At 36.8% G+C, this 21,329-nt stretch overlaps 1 protein-coding gene and 1 long non-coding RNA gene across 2 annotated transcripts in view; both read left to right on the forward strand.

Annotated features, from left to right (window-relative positions):
• LOC124388805 (integrin alpha-M-like) overlaps window positions 1-21,329 on the forward strand; it is a 37,687-nt gene that overhangs the window by 14,142 nt on the left and 2,216 nt on the right. Inside the window, 20 exon segments of the mRNA XM_046853835.1 lie at window positions 69-186; window positions 2,104-2,234; window positions 2,384-2,533; window positions 5,757-5,951; window positions 8,326-8,459; window positions 10,144-10,289; window positions 10,407-10,540; window positions 11,623-11,638; window positions 11,840-12,039; window positions 12,533-12,664; window positions 12,911-12,984; window positions 13,110-13,251; window positions 14,144-14,242; window positions 14,882-14,961; window positions 17,749-17,835; window positions 18,010-18,088; window positions 18,180-18,272; window positions 20,190-20,261; window positions 20,389-20,499; window positions 20,599-20,712. Coding sequence (XP_046709791.1) covers window positions 69-186; window positions 2,104-2,234; window positions 2,384-2,533; window positions 5,757-5,951; window positions 8,326-8,459; window positions 10,144-10,289; window positions 10,407-10,540; window positions 11,623-11,638; window positions 11,840-12,039; window positions 12,533-12,664; window positions 12,911-12,984; window positions 13,110-13,251; window positions 14,144-14,242; window positions 14,882-14,961; window positions 17,749-17,835; window positions 18,010-18,088; window positions 18,180-18,272; window positions 20,190-20,261; window positions 20,389-20,499; window positions 20,599-20,712 — 2,307 coding nt within the window.
• LOC124389258 lies at window positions 11,049-11,759 on the forward strand. Its single transcript, XR_006926542.1, has 3 exons — window positions 11,049-11,178; window positions 11,424-11,497; window positions 11,623-11,759. It is a non-coding gene; the product is annotated as an uncharacterized LOC124389258 (long non-coding RNA).

A 21,329-nucleotide genomic window follows, 5' to 3' on the forward strand; every position in this document is an offset into this window, starting at 1 on the left:
TTCATACACATATACTTCTACTATTCAAATGCTACAACAGAAATAAAAATTTGTTTGTGTGTCTTTAGGGTCAAATAATAATGGGTGCAGTTGGAGCCTTTCAGTGGAAAGGTGGTTATCAGTTGTACAACTTTGGAGCACCTTCAGGATCCTTTAATATGGGTGACAATGATGACAGTTATTTAGGTAAGATTCCTTCAAAACTCAACCTAAGCCATTGAAGTCATTTTTTAGATTTTGTACAGAAGCCAAAACACTGCATAGTCAAAGGTTTTTGGGCACCCGACCCTCACAACCATATGTCCTTGATTGGAATAAAAAATTATTTGACTATGGCAATGCAATTATATTAGCGATTATAATATCGATTAACTTGAATATGGCAAGTAAAGACTTTGTTCCCAGCATGCAGTAGTTAGTACTTAACAAAAAAAGATGTACCTAGAAAAGACAATGAGTGACAAGGTCATGGCCATCCAAGGATCATTAATATGCATGATAAATGCCAGCCCAGCTGATCCAATCTCAAAAAGACTTACAATGGAGATGGTTCCGATGATGGCATTCTAGCGGTTTCTCCAACTCCCGCTCTCATGGAGCTGCTTGGCGGGTGCAGCCCCAATCACAACCCAGTAACTCTCGTCATTGAAGTAACAGAAACAGAACATCCCTGTGAGGGATCCTGTGTGATGCTCTGGGCTGAAGTTCTAGGAGATGACAGATCTCAATTTTCTCAAATTTCAATAAGAGGGCTTCGGCCAAAAAGTCGTGACATAGGATGTTCTGAGGACCATGCTGGGAAAAGGCAGGAAAGTGTTGCCCCGACACTCCCAGGGACCTGTTCCATTAACTCTGCAATGCTCAGTGCTTCAGGGAATGGCCAGCTCCAGCGAGCACTCTCCTTTGGCCTAGCTGTGCCCCCACACCCTAGGCAGGATTGGTCAATTTGGCAGTTTTGGACTGTCATTCCCATAGTGTTGTTGAGGCAGCTCGAGTTCCTATCTTTGTAAAGAGGGCCAAAGGAGGCAAGTATGGTGAGTAGGGTGGGTGCGGGAAGTGAGATTATGTTGTTTCCTGTAATAAACTCACATGTGAGGAGAGGGTGTGACAGGGTGCGCACATGTTCAGAACAGCAGGCTTGAAAAGGGAGCCATGGTAGGAATAGCACCAGCTGTGCAGCTTGAGATTTACACAGGACAATGTCTTTTGGCACACTGACTTATGAAGCACCATGTGACTTTATGCAGCCTTGTGATGTCCTGTTGGCATGTTACAAAAAAATTGTGTATTGTCATGTGGAAAGACAGATGTGTGCACATTTCTTTTTCATGAACAATGGGATAAAGGCAAACCAGAAAGGCAGGGTGATGCTCTGGAAAACGTTGTGTTTTTGTTTCACTTATCTAACATTGTTGAAGACCAAACCCACCGCTTCATAGCAACAGTGTTCCACAATGTCAGTGGCCTCAGTCAACAGGAGAATGCACAGGCCTTACCTCTCAACCTGATCTAATGAACTGATGCCATGATGTGTTTACTTGTCACATGTACTTTACAACACAGCAAAATTGTTTCTTCGCATGTCCCAGTTTTGTTAGAAAGCTGGGGTCAGGGCACAGGGTCAGCCATGAGACTGCACCTCTGGACCACAGTGGGTGAAGGGCCTTGCTCAAGGGCCTAACAGTGCAAAATTTACACCTTTAGAGTTGTTGTGGAGTTCATGACTCAATGGGTCAAAGCTGTTATGGAGCAAAAGTGGGACCTACAAAAAATGTATGTTATGGTTTATCTGTGAAAGTTTGTATTTCTCATATGAGGTGGAATTGTGCATGATGATAGTCGGAAAACAATCCACAAAATTGCTGCAGCTGTCGTATGTCATTCGAAAGAGTCCAGTCAATGTGTGTCATTCTCTGCATTGTGCATCAAGAATTTGTCCCCTGGGGAAGTTTTAACAAATCTGAGGGATAACATTCGGCGTAAGAGACAGACCTAGAACAGAGCTAGTCTTGAAATAGTTGGATACCAACTAGTATGTACTGTATGTCTGTATATAGTGCTATAATACATCTTTGTGTAAATATGCCTCTGGTGTGTTCACAGGTTATTCCATGACAGTAGCAAATGTAACACAGAATAACTACATTATTCAGGGAGCTCCAAGACATAATCACATGGGCAAAGTGATCATATCAGACACTACAGGCACCGTTCATTCACTGGATTCTCCTGAGGTGATCTTATTTGTTACTCCTATATCATAAAATGTGCACTGCAATACATCACATAGTGAATTGTTGCTACACAGTATTTAATCCTAGGGATGTAATTTGTGCATTCTCCTGAATCAAAATCAAAAATCTTGTTTGTTTGTTTTTTTCAGCCTCAAATTGGTGCCTATTATGGTGCTGAGTTATGTGTGGTGGACTTGGATTCAAACACATTGTCCGACCTTCTACTTGTTTCTGCTCCACTGCAAATTGAGGGGGATCAGGAAGGAAAGGTTTTTGTCTACACCTTTATGCAATCCCAGGTAAAGTGAAACCACAACAGTGTAAAAGTAACAAATAAGAATTTTCCTCTTATTCTTAAGATCTATCTGAAAATGCCTGTTTCAGAGGAATTTTAACAACTTTGAATTGCACCATTATACCAGAGATTCTCAATCTCAGGCTTCAAAAAATCTCAGGAGTCTTTACTTAGTAACATTTGACACTTACTGAAAATAAATTTGATCAGCATAATATGAAAACTTATTTTCCATTTGTTCCTTCCTTATTCTAATCAAGTGGCAGGCATTGAAGCATTAAGATATCAAATCAAATCAAATTTTATTTGTCACATACACACACCTACAGAGTACAACATGCAATGAAATGCTTTTAACGTCTGTCCAGCATTTAAGCATAAAAAAGAATATAATTAAGGATAAAAATAAAACAACAAAAAGGGAAAATAAATCAAAAGTATAAAATATATAAAATATATGAAAATATATTTATATACATGGATGCCTATGGCAGATATTGACAGTACAAACGAAAGTGATTAGTGATTGCCCTGAAAGTGTCCATGTGGTGTGGTATAAAGTGGCACAGAGTTAAATTGTCATAGTCCAAAAAAGTTGTGCAGAATTGAGTAATGATGGAGAGGGATGTCTAGAACTAGTCCTGGGTGTTTCCTGGTTTAAACTCTGAATGACCTGAGGGAAGAACGTCCTCTTCATTCTCTCTGTGTTTTCAAGGAGCAGAAGTGCTTCTTTGAACGCAACAGAGAAAAGAGTTTATTGTTGGGATGTCTGGGGTCCTTCACAATCTTCCTGGCTCTGGTCCGGCACCGCGTTCTGTAGATGTCCTGCAGGTCAGGGAGCTCGGTGCGGATGGTACGTTCAGCTGACCACACCACCCTCTGGAGGGCTCGCCTGTCCTGCATGGTGCTGTTCCCGAACCAGGAAGTGATGCTACCCGTCAGAACACTCTCAAGAGTGCAGGTGTAGAAAGCCTTTAGCACCTGAAAGGGTAGTTTAAAGTCCCTTAATTGTCTCAGAGGTACAGATGCTGCCGGGCCTACTTCACCACGGTGTTGATGTGGCAGGACCAAGACAGGACCTGTGTGATGTGAACACCTATGTAGTGGCACCTTGGAGGGTTTCAGTGACTGAGTTAAAGAGGGTAGCCAAAACATAATTGTGTGTTGTCCTTTGTTGGCCATAACGAAACATCAGTACATGGGGAAGATGAAGAGAAGTACATTAGTGAGTACCCTGCTGCTGGCATAATACAGTTCGTATTATGCCAGCAGCAGGGTACTAACTAATGTACTTCTCTTTCAGTGTGTACTCAATTGCAAGGTTCATCAATCTGCTCCAGCAGATTGATTAACAGTCATTTGAGCAGTGGAGGGGCATATGCTTTGCTGAACACCTTACTCTTGATATTCAAGTTGGGGAATGATAGATCTGTAGGTGGATCTCTGTAATCAGTGGGAGGAAGGACTGGCTGGAAGCAGGTGGAGTAATAAAAAGGACTCCAGTTGATGACTCTCCCAACAGGCCAGTTAAAGTCAGGAGTGTCTCAGCACTAGCGGGCTGGCTGGAGAGGGTATCAGGTTAAGCTAGACCTGTTCACAGTGATTACCAGAGAGTACAAGGAGTTTACCGTACAGGGAATAGACTGAGATGAAAGGATCCAGAGTTTCAGTGGGAAGGTCATGCTGTGATGTTAGTTCAACATCCAAAAAGGTGTTCTCTGCCCCAGAATCAATCAAAGCCAGTAAGGGAACAGAGAGCTCAATGACCCAAGAGTGGCAGCTTGGTGATACCAAGACTTAAACCCCCAACATATGGCCCATGTACTGTTGCCCATGTCAGTGCATTTCTCCTGAGCAGCCGCTTCAGGAGGAAGACCTGGACTGCATCAGAGGCCACTGGCAGAACACAAGGGATCGCTGAAGCAGGGATGCCTTACGCCCTCCAAAGGCATCAAACCTGGGTTTCCAATGGCACATCAAAATCCCATCTATATATGTACTTCTTAAAGTGGTATAGCTTGGATTCAGGAGAATCTAGAACTTCTATCTTCCTCGAACAGCTGCTCCCATTATGGGTTGGCACAGCGGATCATCCGTCTCCACAATACTCTGTTCTCTACATTTGCCTCTTTTAATCCAACTACCTGCATATCTTCCCTCAGCAGATCCATAAACCTTTTTGGTCTTCCTATTTTCCTCCTTCCTGGTGGCTCCATCCTCAGCATTCTTCTACCTATATACCCAATGTCCCTCCCTGCACGTGTCCAAACCATCTCAATCGGGCCTCTCTCACTTTGTCTTCAAAACATCCTGCATGCACGGTCCCTTTAACAAACTAATTTTGAATTATGTATATCTTCCTTACTCCCAATGAAAATTCTGGTTTGTGAGCCGCATGTTTGATTTTGCATGTTTTACGCTGGATGCCCTTCCTAGCGCAACCCTCCCCATTTATCTGGGCTTGGGACCAGCACTAAGAGTGCACTGGCTTGTGCACCCCTAATGGCTGGGTTAATCTAGAATCTAGACCTCTCCTGCTTTAATGTGATGAAACACAAAGAGAAATTTACATTTTGTTGTCTATTTAGTGGTATTACAATTGGCTGGCATACAGTGTTGTGTGTCAGTATATTGTGTGTTAGGGTCTGCTGGTGGTCTAGTGGTTAAGATGCAGCGCTCTCACCGCTGTGACCCTGGTTCGATCCCCGGTCAGGGAACCATCCCCAGCTGCTCTCAGTTCCAAGCCCGGATAAATTGGGGAGGGTTGCATTAGGAAGGGCATCCAGCGTAAAACATGTGCCAAATCAAATGTGTGGAGGATCCACTGTGGCGACCCCTAACGGGAGAAGCCGAAAGAAAGTTTTTTACAGTATTGTGTGTCAGGAACATGTAAAGGCACTTTGTAAAAATGTCTACTAAAGGAATAATCTAAAAAAAGCCATCAAATATAAATAACTGACTATATATTGCAGTTAACAGTAATCAATTAAACAATGTTAAGTTTTTAACTTGGTTTATTTGATGACTGTAAACTGCATTATTTTCATTAGATGCCATGTAATTTTAGAAGAAAACTGGCAGGGGCATTATTCTAAGCATCTCCTGTAGGCTTGGGATATTGTACCTGTTTCTGTTCCTCTTGTAGGACATGTTTACTTTAAAAGTGAACCACGACTTTCCGTTATGTTCTTTAGCAACACACAAATGTTTTTCTGCATGTTTTACAGGTAATATACATACAGGTACTAAAAGGAATTCCAGGAAAAAGAGGAAGGTTTGGCATGACTTTGGCCAGCCCTGCAGATCTAAACAGGGATGGTAAGATGGATATAGTGGTAGGAGCTCCTCTAGAGGACCATGGCCAGGGCAGCATCTACATCTTTAATGGAAGAAATGCAGATATTGCCCCCACCCATTCACAGGTCAGAAAAAACTATATAACAACTTCCTATTGTCATTCAGATTTCATTATTTAAAATGTGTTGTAATGAACAGAAGGCTGAGATTGTTTGAACTTGACCAGGAAGACCTTCAAGAAGTTCAACCACTTAAAATGTCAAAACCATTCGGCAACTTTTGCATGATAATCTTCGAAAAGTCCACAACTAAGGGTTTTTACAAATTTTGGAAAGAGTGTTGGGAATCCATGTGATTATATACGATAAAACCATGCCAACTCATATAAAATATTTAAGTTAAATTCCTTTTTCAATTGTAGAATGTTTCAAACAATGGTCATTGACAATTTAACAAGGGAGCTCAACCCCCGGAAATGTCAAAACCATTTGGCAACTTGTGCGTGACTGTTACGACTTCTTTTTAAATGTCTAGGGTTGAAGCTGTAACATTCATACTGTGATCCATTCTGTGAATGGGCCAGGGAAAAGGACACGTAAACCAAGTATAATATAAAAGGATTTATTCAAACAAGGAGGAACAGGCGAGAATAGCAAAGTATAGCAAAGCTTATTAATTAATCCCCCAGGAGAGAGAGACGGAGAGTGGCACTAAAGAAAAGAACACAACAAAACCAACCCAACTACCTCAGTTATAAACCACTAACCTAACACTAAAAAAAAATTCTTCCGGCGCCTCTACACGCCCTAGCTTACCTGCTCTAAACTAACAAAAATACAGAAGTAGCGCACACTTCTAGCTAGTGTCTCTATACATAGTATCACCTACGTGTTGCAAGATGTAAGTCACGTGACATACTACCTGCCCAACACTCCTGGGGAAAATACAAGGGTTGTTGTCAGAATATAACCACTCAAAAACAAACAAGATAACAGTCAACGAATCAACAATTGTAGTACAAACAATAAACAAGCAATGCTTCAAACACAACAATGCAAAACAAATGGTGCTCATGGTGCTCTCTCCAACGTTCCTGCAGTCCTCTTTTTAAACCCAAACAGTTGACCGGATTGGCCACAGGCGCAGTCAGGTCACACACGTTGATTATCTCCCTAGCCAATAGCAGTCCAAAGAGGGCGGAACCTTGAGAAATTGACAGGAAGGTAAACCAATAGAGAGAGACAAACACCCACACACACACGAACATCCAATGGGACGTAACAGTGACGATCGTCAAAGAATTTAGCATCATCTCACTTCTGCACACACCCTACCTGCCAGATTTGGCTCCAGCAGACTTTGCCCTTTTCACGAAGATGAAGATATAGCTCAGGGGTCACGTTTTGCCACCACTGCAGAGATCCAGTGATGTATTGCTGTGCAAGGGGACTATTTTGAAGGTTATAGTGTGTAAACAAAGATAAATAAAGTACTTTCTGTCAGGAAAGCTCTTAAGAGACACGGTGCAAGGCCAGATTATTTTTTCAGAAGAGCAGGGGACAGGGTGCACGGCTAGATTATCCTGTCAGAGACTCTTGCAGGTGTGACTAGATGAGTGAGGACCCAAAATGCAGGATGCACACATGGAGTAGGGAAAATACAGGTTTTAATGGGGCACAGGCAAAAACAAAGTCCAAAAAAAACAGTCCAGGGTCTTAACACAGGCGAACAGGGCAATGCAGGGAGAGAACCAAAACCAAAAAAAAAAAACCTAAGCTAGCAAACTGAGCAATACAGGGCAGAGCAAAACACAATCCAAACATAGTCCAGAGTACAAAACCAGAAACAGAGCAGAACAGGGGTCAGGAGCAGGAGCAGGCAGGGTGGCAAGAATAATCCCATGGCCTTTAGGAAGCTGGTGAGAAAATCTGGCCCTGAGCTAAAGTCTCAGGTGTCTTAAATAGACACCTGATAAATAGACACCTTAAATAGAAAAACAGCAAGATGGCCACTGACCCGGAACTTGAACAGAGCTAGTCTTGTAATCTTTTGATAACACCTCATAACTTGCAGTGAAGTAAATAAAAACCTGACATGTTCCTTCTTAGATTGTGCATTTCACTGGAGTGTTTAATTACTGTCTAATTTTATAGATATATCTGTGTTGATCATTTTTAAATCTTTGGTAGCTTTGGGTTTTTTCTGCATCACTTGGTGTATAAGTTATACAGAAAGGAGAAAGAAGACCTGGGCATAGGCTTTGCTAGGTGTACCATGCTCTGTAGGGCAATACCAATCCTGCCATTTTTAGATGTTATGCAGATTGATTCAGCATTTTTGGTCCCTTGATATCTTCTTGTATTTTATTTAATGTTTCTCTGCACAATCCTACATTGTTATCTACATTTGGCAGCTGATGTAAACGATACAGAAAATTACACAACAGTAAAAGGTTCAGTCATTCAAAATTAATTCTGTTTTGTGTTTCTCTTCTGACAGAGAATCAGTGGCTCGTCTGTACGCTCCGGGCTGCAATATTTTGGTATTTCTCTGAGTCAGTCCTCTCTGGACCACAGTCAAGACCAGCTGCCAGATCTCGCTGTCGGTTCCAAAGGAGCAGTCACACTTTTAAGGTCTGGCATTTCGAATCTCACAATAGTTGGTGTGATGCTGGTGTGATATTATCAGCAGCAGCAGCAGTTTTCACTGATGGGTTTAAAAACATGCTGCAAACCAAAAACTAATTTCTAACCACAAGTCTATCAGCAACACTTGTAGTCGACTACTTAAAGAGTTATTAACACAAATAGTAGCAACAGCTACATAGCATATGTATATAGATCATTTATAGAGTGGCCTCATAAGCTAAGTAAATATAACAATGTGGTACTATGTGAATGAAATAACAGAAATTTCTGGTATATTTGCATATTGACATAGACTTAAATGGGATTTGTATAATACATTTTTCCTTATTTTGATAATAGGGTTAGGGTTAGGGTTTTATTATAAGAGCAAATTCGGATTACATGTGGAATGCAATGCTCAAAAATCACATCATATTATGACCAGGTGACCCAATATTTTTGGAAATATAGTGTATGTTTGCTGGTTCTTTGTAAAATTGCCAAATTTTACAATAATTCTAACACATTCATGTTTTTTTGTGAACCATTTCAGTATGTATGTGACCATATGGCCTTTTTGAAGCCTTTGACCAGAACAGGTTTTCTTGTAGGCATCGTGTCATGCCAGGTGCACACTGTGTGATTTTTAATTGTCAAGTCGAGTCAAGTTTATTTGTATAGCGCTTTTCACAACAGACATTGTCTCAAAGCAGCTTTACAGAATTCAACAGTCAAGGTGAATGGTGTGCATTTATCCCTGATGAGCAGCCGTGGCGACTGTGGCAAGGAAAAACTCCCTTAGATGTTATGAGGAAGAAACCTTGAGAGGAACCAGACTCAAAAGGGGAACCCATCCTCATTTGGGTGACATCAAGAGTTTGATCATTAATCTTTCAACAATGATTGTCTATTGTGATTGCTGCTTGTCAGACCGAGCGAACATGATCTCCATGTCACACTGTAGGATCTCAATGATTATAATGTCAAAAACTGCCACACACAAGAAAAAGACTTGTACGAATTGTTACGTCATCAATCCGTGACCCGTTCAGACCTGCTTTCTCTCACTAATGATAGCAAGCAGCAAACAAAAACAATTTGTAGAGTTAATTTTGTTCATGACAGGCCTTGATAATAAAAACTCCATACAGACACTCCTTTTACCTCCATAACTTAATAAGTTTCTCTTTTTGCTGTACTGTCCACCTGACTAGTTTCCACATTCCTTGAAGGGGTTTGTATTTGTTGCGCTAATTGTGCCATCAGTTTCTACTGGTTCTTGGTTTAACAGTTGTCATAAAAGAAGTTACACTGCAGCAAAGAGTCTGAAATCTTCTGACATCCCAGAATTTTATCAGAGAAAAAGAAAATTACACAATGACCATTAATAAGCTGTCAGTGAACAAACCAGCGATTAAAGACTACAGATTTTAACCTCAGATTATAGGAATCTTTAAGTATTTTTAAAATTTGTCTCAGACAAACAAATTGTAGACAAATTTGTACAGTTTGAGCCCAGCACTAGGACAGAACCTATATTTCTAAATTAGTTTGATTTTGGCTTTTAGTCATTTTGTCAATGACGTAGCTCAAAATCCCAATTAAGTCCATTTTAGATTTAGTATTGCAACACAATAAGTGAAAATGCTTTGTTCAATGTTTTATTTTTATTGCATGTTGTTTTGCTCAGATCGAGACCCATCGTGGATTTGCAGAACACCCTAACCTACAACCCGTCCAAAATCCCCACCAGAGACACTAACTGCACCAGTCCTTTGAGAAACACCCTAAAATTGTGTTTCACCATGGATAGATTAAAAAATGATCCCCAATCAGGTTTTTATGTCTATTCTTATATCTATTTAATGCAATAGCCAATGACTGCACCAACAAAATAACAAGATATGTTTGTCTTTAGAAAATGTATGATTGTTGTTATTTCTCTATATTTAGACTTGAATGCAAATATAAACTATACCATAAAACTTGATGCCAAACGACAAAGCTACCGGGCCTACTTTTCAGAGAAAATCCGTGATCTCTCTCGCATGATATCTGTGTCGCTGCAGGAAAAGTGCGATGAACATAATTTTTTATAGAGGTATTTAAAATGCTCCTTTTAAATACTTTATAAAAGTGTATTTATGTGCACACATTTAATCTAAACTAAAATAAAAATGTTATTAGATTGCTCCTATATTATATTATGTTGATAAATATATTCTTTAATTTGTGTTAACATGAAAATTATTATTATTATAATCTGAGGAAGAAGTAAATTGTACCATTTTTGGTCTCTGACAGAAAATCAATATACTTTTTATTTGTCTAAAATTTCTGCTTTTAGATCATTCTACATCTTCCCCATAGTTCTACAACATTTCTTGTGTAAATTATAGCAGTTCCTTACATTTTGCTTTACTACTACAAGTAAAAAAAAAATCTGTTTTCTACTCGCATTCATATACAATCAGGACATATCTTCATATTGTACATATTTTCAGTGTCTTTAAGTCATTCGATCTAATTTATTCAAACTGAAGATGATTACTTTCACCTTAAATCTTGCTTTTTGTTTCCACCTGCTTTTACAGGCCTGCCCTAATGATGCACTAAACCCAATAATTAATGAGTTAGTGTATACATTTGAGGGTCTCCCTAGTCAAAAATTAGGCAATTTACGTCCAATGCTCCTCCTACCGTAAAGTACACAGCGGATTATAATGTAAGTCCTGCGAGTGTACAGATTTTTTAGATTAGAACTGAAGCAGTATCATGTTTTTTCTTATTGCTTTCTTATTATTGGTTCTAAATGTATCAAACATATTGTCAATAATTACACATTGTTTATTTGTGCTTTGAAATATCTGTATATACAATTATATCAGTTCTGTTTTCTGAAGTTTTTTATATCAGTTATGGAAATGTTAGACTGTGCACATGACATCGCTTTGTGAACTATTTTCTCAGCTGGATTTTGAAATAAACTGCGGAACCGATAATGTCTGCATCGATAATCTCAAAGTGGATTTTAACTTTTCTGGGTAAGATGATTGGGGAGAACCAATGGAGGCAAAATAGTGGACTAAATGATTAGCAAAAACACTCATCAGAATCCTGACGTGTCGGTGTTTTCACTGTGTTTTGTTTTTTACTTTTACTTTTTCAGGCACTCAGTTATACAGGTTGGAATACTGCAGGAGATGAATGTGACAGTTTTTATACAGAACAGAGGGGAAAACTCCTATAACAGTCAAGTCATTCTCAAATACCCATTCGGACTTTCCTTCAGACGATTCACCACTAAACAGGCAAGTGTCTGAAGTACAGAATGATATGTTTTCAGTCTTATTTATAGTCTAGTTGGAAAATATCTATATAACAAGGAATGTTTGTCTTCACACAATGTATGATTGTTGTTATTTCTCTTTATTTAGACTTGAATGCAAATATAAACTATACCATAAAACTTGATGCCAAACGACAAAGCTACCGGGCCTACTTTTCAGAGAAAATCCGTGATCTCTCTCGTATGATATCTGTGTCGCTGCAGGAAAAGTGCGATGAACATAATTTTTCTATAGAGGTATTTAAAATGCTCCTTTTAAATACTTTATAAAAGTGTATTTATGTGCACACATTTAATCTAAACTAAAATAAAAATGTTATTAGATTGCTCCTATATTATATTATGTTGATAAATATATTCTTTAATTTGTGTTAACATGAAAATTATTATTATTATAATCTGAGGAAGAAGTAAATTGTACCATTTTTGGTCTCTGACAGAAAATCAATATACTTTTTATTTGTCTAAAATTTCTGCTTTTAGATCATTCTACATCTTCCCCATAGTTCTACAACATTTCTTGTGTAAATTATAGCAGTTCCTTACATTTTGCTTTACTACTACAAGTAAAAAAAAAATCTGTTTTCTACTCGCATTCATATACAATCAGGACATATCTTCATATTGTACATATTTTCAGTGTCTTTAAGTCATTCGATCTAATTTATTCAAACTGAAGATGATTACTTTCACCTTAAATCTTGCTTTTTGTTTCCACCTGCTTTTACAGGCCTGCCCTAATGATGCACTAAACCCAATAATTACTGAGTTAGTGTATACATTTGAGGGTCTCCCTAGTCAAAAATTAGGCAATTTACGTCCAATGCTCCCTCCTACCGTAAAGTACACAGCGGATTATAATGTAAGTCCTGCGAGTGTACAGATTTTTTAGATTAGAACTGAAGCAGTATCATGTTTTTTTCTTATTGCTTTCTTATTATTGGTTCTAAATGTATCAAACATATTGTCAATAATTACACATTGTTTATTTGTGCTTTGAAATATCTGTATATACAATTATATCAGTTCTGTTTTCTGAAGTTTTTTATATCAGTTATGGAAATGTTAGACTGTGCACATGACATCGCTTTGTGAACTATTTTCTCAGCTGGATTTTGAAATAAACTGCGGAACCGATAATGTCTGCATCGATAATCTCAAAGTGGATTTTAACTTTTCTGGGTAAGATGATTGGGGAGAACCAATGGAGGCAAAATAGTGGACTAAATGATTAGCAGAAACACTCATCAGAATCCTGACGTGTCGGTGTTTTCACTGTGTTTTGTTTTTTTCTTTTACTTTTTCAGACACTCAGTTATACAGGTTGGAATAATGCAGGAGATGAATGTGACAGTTTTCATACAGAACAGAGGGGAAAACTCCTATAACAGTCGAGTCGTTCTCAAATACCCATTCGGACTTTCCTTCAGACGATTCACCACTAAACAGGCAAGTGTCTGAAGTACAGAATGATATGTTTTCAGTCTTATTTATAGTCTAGTTGGAAAATATCTATATAACAAGGAATGATTATCGAAATTGCACACATGGAGCAGCAGGTAGCATTCTGTGTTTAGATTTGCCTGTATTGAAGGACATAACTATAAACGCACACCCACACATCATGTTTAGTCTACAGAGGTGTAAAGAATACCTCAAAATCATAGTTGGAAAAATGTATACATACCTTATTGCAAAACAAATCATTCATCAGCTGAATTATATTCAAAAAGCAAAAATGATGCAAAAGGCAAGGAACAGTATATTATACAGTAAACTAAAAACAACAGTCATTATTTCTCCAGATAATATAAAAACCTAAAAATTTAAAATAAAAAGTATTTATACTGATCTTATGAATGTGCCATGAAGGATAGTATAAAGTGCCTATAAAAAACTTGATCCTTTGGTATTGTTTAGGTATGTAATTAGCACATTAACCCCATTCCCCACGGGTTTGGGGGCTTAAATCTTACATTCACCCCATGTACATGGAGTTGCATGTTCTCACTCTGCCTCAGGGGTTTTCTAGAGGTACTCTGGTTTTCTTTGAAGACTTGTTGTAGGTTTATTGGCATTCCCAAATTGCTTGTAGTGTGTGAATCGGAGTGTGTGCACGTGTATGTGTGTGTGTGTGATTGGGTGCTAGGTTGGTCCTCCACGTCAGGTGTCCCACAATTTGTCATCTTAATTCTCTGGGATAGAGTCCAGGCTTCCTTATAAACCGTGTGTAGAACATGTGGGATAGAAGATGATTGCATGGATGGAGGGATGGATTTTTAGACTGGACTGGACTGTAGCAAATGAAAAAAGATGTCTATGTTGGTTTCTCTCTGAGCAGGGCAGATTGGAGTGTGTATCTGTGGACAGTGATGAAAAAGCTGTCTTGGGGGAGACTACTTGTTACATCAGTAAACCCATCTTCAAAAAAAATGATTTGGTGAGTCCAAATAAAGTTTTACATTTTACATTTTACACAGCCTACCAACTTTTTGTAATTAGAGTTGTATTATTTATCTATCCAATAAATAATACAACTCTAATTACAAAAAGTTGGGATGCTGTGTAAAATGTTAATAAAAATGTAGGGAATGGACCATTATAAGATAAATGTATCATTATAAGAAACAGTTAAGGCCATCTTGAATTGAATTGCGACAATGTCTTAAAAAAGTTGGGATGGGGCAACAAAAATCTATAAAAAGTGAGTGTTATCGAAATTAAACAGTTGGAGAAACTGGTATAGGTTAAACTGTAACCTATAACAGGTAAAACTTTATAGGTTAAATGATTCCTTAAAATTATTCATATTCTCAGTTTAAACATTAAATGTTTATTTTTTGTTTTATTGTGAATAGAATATGGATTTATGAGATTTGCAAATCGTTCCAATCTATTTTTATTTACATTTTGCATATTGTCCCAACTTTTTTGAATTGGGGTGAAGAGTTCAGGAATAACAAGTCAAGGTTGTTTAATACATTTACAAATTTAGATATCAGGATTTGGATAATATTTTTTCTTTGTGGTAACTTTCGAAAAATTATGCGATCTCTTACTTCCTGTATCACCTCTGTAGGCTGTATTTGACATTACGTATACCATAAACAAAGACAGTAACTTCGAAGGAAAAATGACGTTTAACGCAACTGCTTCCAGGTTTGTGCTTATATCATTATATATGTAACCTGGAGACATTTCCACCCTCATCCCAAAATATGTCCTTACACTCTAAAGCAGGTGTCAAACTCAACATAAGTGGCCAAAATCTAAAACACTGTCTAAGTTGCGGGCCAAATTGATTATAATATTTTTGGCTGGAGCTTAAGTAAACATTTCCTGCTGTGTTTGCAGTCTGCCTTCTAATTCTCTGACAATTTGATGTTTTTCTTAAAGGGTATATTTAGCATACTGGACTTTTTTTGTGTTAAAATGCCGATGTGTATTGTACTCCTTCACAACTGAAACAGCCTCATAACAAAGAAATACGCACTTGATTGTCTTCTCGAAGCATGAACATATATTCGCTTTCCCATGTTTCATAAAAATTTTCTTTCTTCTGCGTAAAAAATTATTTTTCTTGGACATTTTGGGATTGATTGTTGATATTTCAGATCTCCATTTGTTGAATAAATTGATGTGCATTGTGGGATATTAGCATATACCTTATTTAAAGTAATCATGCACATTTGAATCCCTTGCCGGCGACATAAAATGGCAAGATGAAACGGAATTTTGACACCTGTGGTCTAAAGTGTGTGTTTAGTGTTTAGTGATCTGGTGTCAAGAGTACCTGAAAATTCTACTTGAGTAAAAGTATAGAAAAGTATAGGTACCTTACTGCAAAACTTAATCCATTACAAGTTAAAGTCACTAATTCCAATATGATATGAGTAAGTCTTTGATTATCTGATTTGAACAGTACTTGAGGATTTGACATATATTGAATGTAGATTCAACATAGTCTTCGACACGTTAGTGAAAAGCCAAAAACGGTTGATTTGTCATGTTTATTTCCTAGAATACAAATAAAATTGTACACCTTAACATTAAGATCAACACAACAGGCTGTATTTGACGTTATGTATAACATAAACAAAGACAGTAATTTTGAAGGGAAGGTGACAATCACTGCAACTGCTTCCAGGTTTGTTCTTATATCATATTAACCAGTACATTCCACTAGATGGATTGCATTTGTATCTATTAAAATCCCGGAAATTTCTTTTGTCTAATGAGAAACATTCCATTCATTATAACACAATTAAGTTTTATTTGTTTAGATTTTTTTCTCTTCTAACTTTAAGACAGATTACATATTCAGAGAATATTTGTATTCGATGTGAATTGGTTTATTTGAAAGTAGACATTTCACGCTTTCTATTTATATATTTATTATGTCTGTGAGACAAGTGTTCATTGAGATTCAGGTTTTTTTATTTATGTGTATGTGAAGAGAGATGACAGAGACAGCAGCGATACATAAACATAAAAGTAGACCCCTTACAAATTAGAATAATGTATTGCTCTTATCTGTACGATCAAAAAAGACAGAGTAATTTAAGTTAGTTTCTGCGTTATGAGGAAAAATGCCACAAAACACGCCGGTGCATTTGCCGATTATTGTGTGAATAATTGTGGATTTTGGTGCTGATTTGAGACTTGGTGCATCAGTAAATCAAACGTTTACTTATTAAAAAATAAAGGAGTTTTTTTTTTTTTTAATATTTGAAAGAATGTCGTGAATAAATGTGTGTTTCGCTGAATGTTTTAACTTCCCCTATTTTAGATTTATTTATATTTTGATAAAAAAATTTAAAAAGGTGCAGATATTTGTGAGAAAAAAAATTCTCTTTCTTCAATCTGGTAATGCAAATTGTCATATGATGCACCACTCGTAATTGCTTTTGCATGCATGCATTTAAATGACATACAGTAGGTTTGGGCTTGAACATAATAGATAAGATCAATAATGTCTATTCATTCCAAATTAAATTGCAATATACATAGATAACTAATCATCAGTGGTGTAAAGAGAAATCCTACTAAAGTAAAAGTATAGATCCATTACTGCAAAACTTACTCCATTACACGTTAAAGTCACCAATTCCAATAATACTTAAGTAAAAGTCTTCGAGTATCTGATTTGAACAGTACTTGAGTATTCGACTCATATTGAACGTAGTCTCAAAGATGCACTAGTCCTCGACACGTTAGTGATAAGCCAAAAACAGTTGATTTGAGATTTTATTTCCTCAAATACAAATCAAATTGTACACCTCAACACTGCATTAACAACATTAAGATCAACACAACAGCCTTTTCAACATGGCAGAATAAAACAAAACTTAAACAAGACAAAGAAATAATAAGTAGTAAAACAAATTTTCAAAAAAGGAATCTTTATTCAACCAATAAAATTACAGAATCATGTCACAAAATAGAAGGACCATTAGTATTCAATAGATAAATCGATTAATAAACATTTCAGAAAAAGAAAAAACTAATATTCAAAGCTGACTGTAATATGATGCACCTATCAGTCTCAGAAAGTATCGATCTTTTTATTCGTCAACTTAAGCTGGTTCTTGAAGATTTTTGGGATTTTTTCAAGCACTTTTTGGACTGAAAATGAGAGCAGTGGTGCTAAAAAGTTGCTCAGATGCGGGTAGGGAAGTGTTGAGTTTTAGTGACATCTTCAACAGAGGTGTAAAATGTAATTAATAACGCTCATCGTCCATTAAAATATAATGAGTGTAAAAGATACATCTATTGAATCATAAATGTTGTTAAGGTAAAAGTAGGCAGAAAATGACTTCTGTACAGTAACAAAGTACATTTACTCCACACCACTGCTAATCACATCAAAAATATTGTAATAAAACAGTTATTTTTGTTTAGTAACAGTTATTTACCAAACTGACACAAATATCCTGAAATTTCCAGTGACAATGACGAGCATGAACAGGATAATGAATTGTTCAAAGAAGAATCCATTGATGTTAAATATGCCATCTACGTCGCACTGATCAGGTGAGTGAATTTTCTGATTTCTAGCTAAAATAGATATGTATAGTTATAAATGTTATTAAGGTTTGCCATATTCTCATTTCAGTAAATGGCCAAATAGTGTAATATGCCAAGAGTAGACTCAAATATGCATAGTTATACATAATTAAAAAAAATTTTTTACGATCTCTTGTCAAGGCACCAGAATTCCACCATCCACATAAACTTAACTGCAGGGAAAAATGACCTCCAGAAACCGATCCAACAAATATTAAAGGTATCATAAAAAAAATACAAGAAAACATCTGATATGCTACTATCTGGAAAGAGTTACAAAGTGCGATAATGACAACCTCATTTCCTCTCAGGTGGAGAATGACCTCAGGGATTTGAATTTGGACATTTTCATGCGAGTGCCTGTAAAATTAGGAGATAAGGACATCTGGACTGATACTGTGCAGGTACTGTAGACTGATATTGTTTTAAAAAATGCAAATAATAGATTATGTGTTAAAATATATCCTTAGTTGCACTGGAATGTTTCTCAGATCAGAAATGAAATTCTGTTTAACCTCCTCATCATGTTGTCACTTGTGCACATCATAAAAGCAATTTCTCATTGGTTTGAACAAATTCTGAATGCTTTGGTACACTGATTGAATCGATTGTGTACAATTGTCTGCTGTTTCTACATTATCAATTGTTTGTTGATCAAAATATAAATAACTGGCTCTCACCTGAATAGTCTTAACCCCCAAAACACCTAGGCATCAGTTCATTGAATAAAATGGTTAAACCAGTTGTCAGAATCCGTCAAAATTCGTGAATTGATGAATTGTGCAGAAACTTGAATGTCACTAATGAAGGTGAGTTATAGCATTAGATCAACCAATGATCAGCTTGTTCTCTGAAATAGGTCAAAGGTGAATCTCATGAACTAGACAGGGTGAAACACAGAATAACAATTTCTATAAACCAGTACAGTACACCAGTACAGTACAGTAAAAGTGTGAATCCTATCTGGTCTCTTGCAAATCAATATCCCAAATATATTACTGTGCACATTTGTTCTGTTGAAATTCATAGATGTCATTCAGTCTTGTGCATTTTTAATTACTGGAATCCAAACTGTAGTTACATCAGGAAAACCATAAAACCATATGCCTTCATACTGACAACATGACTAAACATTTTGACGATCTTGTTTGTGAACAAACATTGAAGGACTTTCTGATGGTAATGAGATGTTCACAAATACTTACTTTTGAGAGATGAACTAAGGATTTTGAGAGAAGTACAGGCTTTTGCAGGCAATCCATTGTTTTGTGCTGTTTGTACAATTGTTTTAAAAAATGCTCTTTCTGGTTTGCAAGTATTAAGAATGATTTGAGAAACGCTAGAAAAAGCAACTATTCCTCCTGACTTCTTCGGTGAAGGAGTCCCTGTGGGATCGGTTGACTGTTCCTCATAAGAAAACACTTTTAGAATGTTAAATAGAAGCCTCGAAAGTTCATTCAAAGGAAAAATTATGATTATGATGAACTGCTTCTGCTTGGAAATTCCACTTGACTGAACTTCTGCTGTTGTGGTTGATCACTCGAGAAAGTGTATTTGACCAGTTGAAGATCCTGCAATCATTTCTGGATTCTGATTATTCCTGATGCGTTACTTCTCAATCTGGTTCTCTTCAGTTTGGAAAAAACCTTACACTGCTGAGAATGTGTGTAAGTTTTGAATGAGGATGCTGTTAAACTCAAGAACCATTAAGATGGATTTAGATTGTAATTAATATAAAGAGTTTGGCTACAATGGCTTTGGGTTACATGAACAGTTTTATACTTGAGCAATTGATACCCTTAACAATGATGGAACTCTAATGCTTGGACATTTGGGGTCCCCCAGATAAGGATGTGTTCTCCTTTGAGTTTGGTTTCTCTCAGGGTTTCTTCCTTATACATCACAGTTTTTTGTTTCTAGCCAATTTCAGTGCTGGCTGAAAATTTCACAAGAAAAAAACATCTACATCCAAATCTCACCATTTATTCATTGTTTAAACTCAACTGGATTGAACAGATTTTCAGTTTAGCATCTCAATTCAAATAAAAGTTATTTGTATTGCAAAAACAGAAAGTGCTTGACACTCTTCTAATAGAAGACTCTTTCCGGGATAACGGTGGGAGTGCTATATTGCTATGCAAGGCGAGTATTTTGAAGGTGATGGTGTGTAAACTTTTTGATACCACCTCTTAAAAAGATGTATATATATATCCCTATTAACTTGTTTCCTAATGGGAATTTAATTCATGCAAAAATGCACACATAAGTAGGTAAATTCTTCAGTTCTTGTGAGGGTGGAACTTCTTGCTATGTTTTTCTAGATTCCTGGCTGCAATCTAGACAGACATGAGATACCAAATATCAAGGATTTTGTGTTAGCACTGCAAAAACCCTGAGGTGGTGAGTATTGCCTGGTACCATGCAAAAACAGTGAATCATCATTTGTCTACTAAACATTAATGAGTGAATTAATATAATGAATTGATTTGTTTGTGGTATATGGGAACTCTCTGTTATTAGAATTGCTCTATAGCCGTATGTGCAGTCTTTAAATGTGCTGCACGTCTCACTAGAAGGCAGCCGAAATTCTACAACATCTTTGGTAATGTCAGCTCTGGGTGGATCGAACAGGTACAATATGTTAAACGTGCATTATTTTAATGATCTTACACCTTTTTTTTTTTTAATTGTGTAGCGTTAATCATTCTTTATACCTTCTAAACTTTTTAGACCGGTTTGCGATCAGCAGTTTTCATGCTCACCTCTACAGCAACAATGGACTACAACAGAACAGCATACATTTACTTTGCCTCTGATTCTGTAAACACTGAACCTACTGGCAAGGTACAGCAACTGATAAGACTCTATCAAAGCCAGATATGCTAATTTAATTTTTAATCTATTTTATAAAGATTGTTACTATTTCTTTTATTTACTAAGCGACGAAACTATGAAGTAGCATTCAAGTGAATGAGTTTAAGTCACATGATTTTATGAACCACTAGTGATGAGAGTCAGTGTAAAGGATAAAGTAGCTTTACAATGCAGACTGTATAATGATCTATACAATGAAATCTAAAGCTGCTGCATTGCTCTCTTTACATAGAGATAAAATAAGAATTTAAACCCAGTGCCATGATGATTACCCAGCTGAATGGCATTGTGGGTAATGTAGGAAACTACATACCCAGGTGAAAGTTTCAGTGCAACTACAAAAGTCATCTGAAAATGTAATTATAAAACGAAATTGTAAAAATTGTAAATTGTAAAATATGGAATTAATTCTATATGATAATTTCTTGGGAATTGAAGCAACACCTAATGCCAGCTTCTAGTGTGTACATAAAATCACTTATTCCTTTACATATTATACAACCTTAATTACAAAAAGATGGGATACTGTGTAACATGTTAATAAAAACAGAATGAAATGATTTGCAAATGCAGGGTAAATCTGTCAT

This window comes from Silurus meridionalis, chromosome 7 (assembly GCF_014805685.1).
Source record: "Silurus meridionalis isolate SWU-2019-XX chromosome 7, ASM1480568v1, whole genome shotgun sequence".
NCBI classification, from domain to species: Eukaryota; Metazoa; Chordata; class Actinopteri; order Siluriformes; family Siluridae; genus Silurus; species Silurus meridionalis.